General features: G+C 38.2%; 1 protein-coding gene across 2 annotated transcripts in view; it reads left to right on the forward strand.

The window, feature by feature from the left end:
• Positions 1–2,917, forward strand: part of osbp2b (oxysterol binding protein 2b) — a 90,798-nt gene extending 87,881 nt beyond the window's left edge. For both annotated transcript variants that reach the window (XM_067406012.1, XM_067406013.1), the window contains 2 exons: positions 637–857; positions 1,029–2,917. In XM_067406012.1, coding sequence (XP_067262113.1) covers positions 637–857; positions 1,029–1,171 — 364 coding nt within the window. In that variant the 3' untranslated portion in view covers positions 1,172–2,917. The remainder of the gene's footprint in view (positions 1–636; positions 858–1,028) is intronic.
• The last annotated feature ends 602 nt before the right edge of the window (positions 2,918–3,519 follow it).

The following is a 3,519-nucleotide window of genomic DNA, read 5'->3' on the forward strand; positions in this document are numbered from 1 at the left end:
GTCAAAAAACGCGTTCTGAAGACGGAAGTGATGTCTCGCCCATATACTTCAATGAGCGCGAGACATCACTTCCGATCAGACCTCACTAGCCGGAAGCTGAACGAAGTTGGACATAGTGGTGTATTAGAGGTAAAAAAATATATAAATACTGTTCGGTTTCTCACACAAACCGATCGTTTCGTGTCTTAGGACATCAATGTGCCGTCACGAGCCGCAGGGTTTAATTTGGATTTGTTTATGGAAGTTTTTTCGACTCTTATTGTTCAAGTTCCCAATCACTGCTATTATTTGACTGACAGACGGCAGCGGTTGCAGTTAAAAATCATAATTTGCGTTCGACTGAAGAAAAAAAGTCCTCTACATCCTGGATGCACTGGGGGTAAGCAGATAAACATCAAATTTTCATTTTTGGGTGAACTATCCCTTTAACTGCTTACATATCATATTGAACTACCTACTTAACTAACTACTTTCTTCACTACTTACTTACCCACCAAACTAACTTCTCAACTAACTATAGATGTAGTAAGACCTTGCACAACAGATGCGATTCTCTATGATTATTTCATATGCATTTGTTTTATTCTTTCATTTATTTCTCTGTTTGTTTCTCATTCTCCTCTCTCCATCACTCAGAGAAAATGCTGAGAACATGTACCATTTCTCCTCTCTGGCTTTGACCCTGAACGAGGAAGAGGAGGGTGTGTGTTTGACGGACAGCAGGCTGAGGCCGGACCAGCGGCTGATGGAAGCGGGACGCTGGGACGAGGCCAACGCAGAGAAACAGAGGCTAGAGGAGAAGCAGAGAGCTACGAGGAGGAGGAGAGAAGCTGAGGCCTCTGAGGCCATAGATGAAGGTGAGCGGAGCTCAAAGGTCTCGCTGTGACATTTTGTTGGGTTTCATTCCTCAAACACCTATACCACTTATACCATTAAAATATAAATTCCAGTTATCAACCACAACAGGTTAGTCCCAGCAGACTGATCTTAGGCTGTTCTTCTGGTGATTTTATTGTTTTGTGTTCCAGGACGAGACTTTGAGGGCTACAGGCCACTGTGGTTCCACCAGAGGACGGATGAATTGACAGGAGAGACTATCTACGTTTATAAGGGCGGTTACTGGGAGGCCAAAGAAAGACAGGACTGGAATATGTGTCCTGAGATTTTCTGAACGCACAAAACACTTGATTAACTCTGCAGATAGACAAAGACAAAAGGGGAATAAACCCTCTACATGGACTCATCAGGGCCTTGGGTCTGCAGAGGTAGTGGAGACAGGTCGTCAACACCTGTGTGTGTGCGTGTGTGTGTGTGTGTGTGTGTGTTTGCGGCCCAATGACATATATATATATATATATATATATATATATATTTGCCCGACTTATAAACAGACTCTAAAATGGGAGAATGGAAAAATGTTCTCTCTGATGTTCACCTCAAAGACGAGTGTGTGAGAGAATTGCGCAGTTGAACTCTTTTAGCCAAGTGCCGCCCCAGTTTATCTTCCAAAGCAAATCAGGTTCTTTTTATTCAGAACACCCTTATCACAAATGCACTTTCCTCTATTCCCAACATCTCTTACCGTGAAGTACAAGGCCCTGAGTCTTGTTTATGAGTTCATATCAGTGACACTCCTCCCCCTCCTCTGCTGGCCAGGACAAAACATGAAGAAACTTGCATATGAAGGAGAGGAGAATCAACACAATGCAACTGCAACATTTTTGTGAATTATCTGAATGTTCAGCTTGTGTACTACTTTACATTTCTTATCAACAATACCATATTTGGGCAAAGGAAGTTCTTATATTTACATATCCCAGAGAATAACAAAAGCCTGATTGGGCTCTTTTATTGAACACTCAGCTAAAGACTTTCTCCCTGGCTCCGCCCACTTTGCATAGCTAATGACAGATAAGCTTCATGTCATGTCAGTTAGCCAATGAGCTTCAGACAAGCATTAAAAGAGCCCTTGATTCTGTGCAGGTAATCTGACAGAAAAGTTTTACATCCATGAATTGTCATGCACATTAATAAGCTGCTTCCTGCATTGGTTCGGTGGAGCCCCCAGTGGTCATTTCCATGTTACTGTGACTGCCACAGTACAATGCATAGCAATGCAATTATATATACATATTTTTTTTTTTTTTTTTGTACAATCAGGATACTTAATGAATGAATGAACAATCAACCAATAAAAGTAAACAAGTCACCATGTTTGACTTTCTCAGAGGACATAGCAAACAATTATCCATCCACAGTACAAAGTGTGGTACTGAAAACACAAGCAAAGTGCTGGCTGACCTTGTTTTGTGTTTATAATATGCTTGTGTTTATTAGCAGTAGAGATTTGATTCAAACCATGCCCAAGTGTTCCTGAAGAAGGGGACTGCTGTAGTTCACATTGCAATGTGGTGATAGAGAAGGGAAACACATTGTATATTATCATCTTTTTGAACTGGTAATTTCAGTATCCCTGTAACACAAAATTAAATTTCATATTGAGGTTATAAACCATCATTAGGACTCAGGAGTGACAAATTTCAGTTTTGCAGATATTTAAATTGCAAAGTTGTAATAACTTAAGTTAGACTTGCAGAATAAAATCCTCAGTATTTTTTTAATGTTAAAAAAGTCTTCGTGACCTGATATCACTGGAGATAAGGTCTCACTTTATTTCTGATTGCTGTCAAGAATGTAGAATTAGGCTTCTTTGCACTCACACCACCATATGTATATTGTGATAACCATATTATTATTACTACTATAATTATGATGGATACAAAAGTAATGATGCCATGCCATCCTAATAAATGCTGTGTTTTGGTAAAAATCTGACTTTTAACTAAGATGTTTACTCTTTTAATTTAAAATGATCCAGCCAGTCAGAGTTTCATTTTTGACAAGCTGTCAATGTATTTATTATTAAAACACACTGACTTGCATACTGGCAGGCATTTTTTATGTCTGTATACATTTGCTAGGAATACAGAATGAATGAAGGGTGATGTGGTGAGTTTAAGAGACATTTTTCATTACCAGGCTGTTCTGGAGATTTTCTGACCTCTGAACACGAAAAGACGTAAGGCAAGGCAGGGTAAAATCAGCTTAAATCTTTGTTACATGAGGTGGTATTATAGTAGATTGTACTTTCAGTATTATTGGATGAATCAACTGGACTGGAATGTGCTGAATGATTTAAAAAAGTGCTAAATTACAAGTAATCATTTAAGAATTCAATAATTAGGAATAAATAAGTGATGTTACATTTGTCTTACAAACAACAGAAACTCTCTTTAGTGGCACAGTGAAAAACTTTTACTTAGGCATATGATATTTTCAAGTTGCGATAATTGCTAAAGTTTTTATCACGGTATAGGGTATTAACCCGATATTGAAATAAGTTGCAAAAAAAGTGTCATACTATTAAAAGGTTTAATAAGGTTTTTTTCCTTAGAACATTTAAATACAATAAAGCAATGCACAAAAGTTTCAAACAGAAAAGTGCAAAAGCTTTATAAA

This window comes from Chanodichthys erythropterus, chromosome 13 (assembly GCF_024489055.1).
Source record: "Chanodichthys erythropterus isolate Z2021 chromosome 13, ASM2448905v1, whole genome shotgun sequence".
NCBI classification, from domain to species: domain Eukaryota; kingdom Metazoa; phylum Chordata; class Actinopteri; order Cypriniformes; family Xenocyprididae; genus Chanodichthys; species Chanodichthys erythropterus.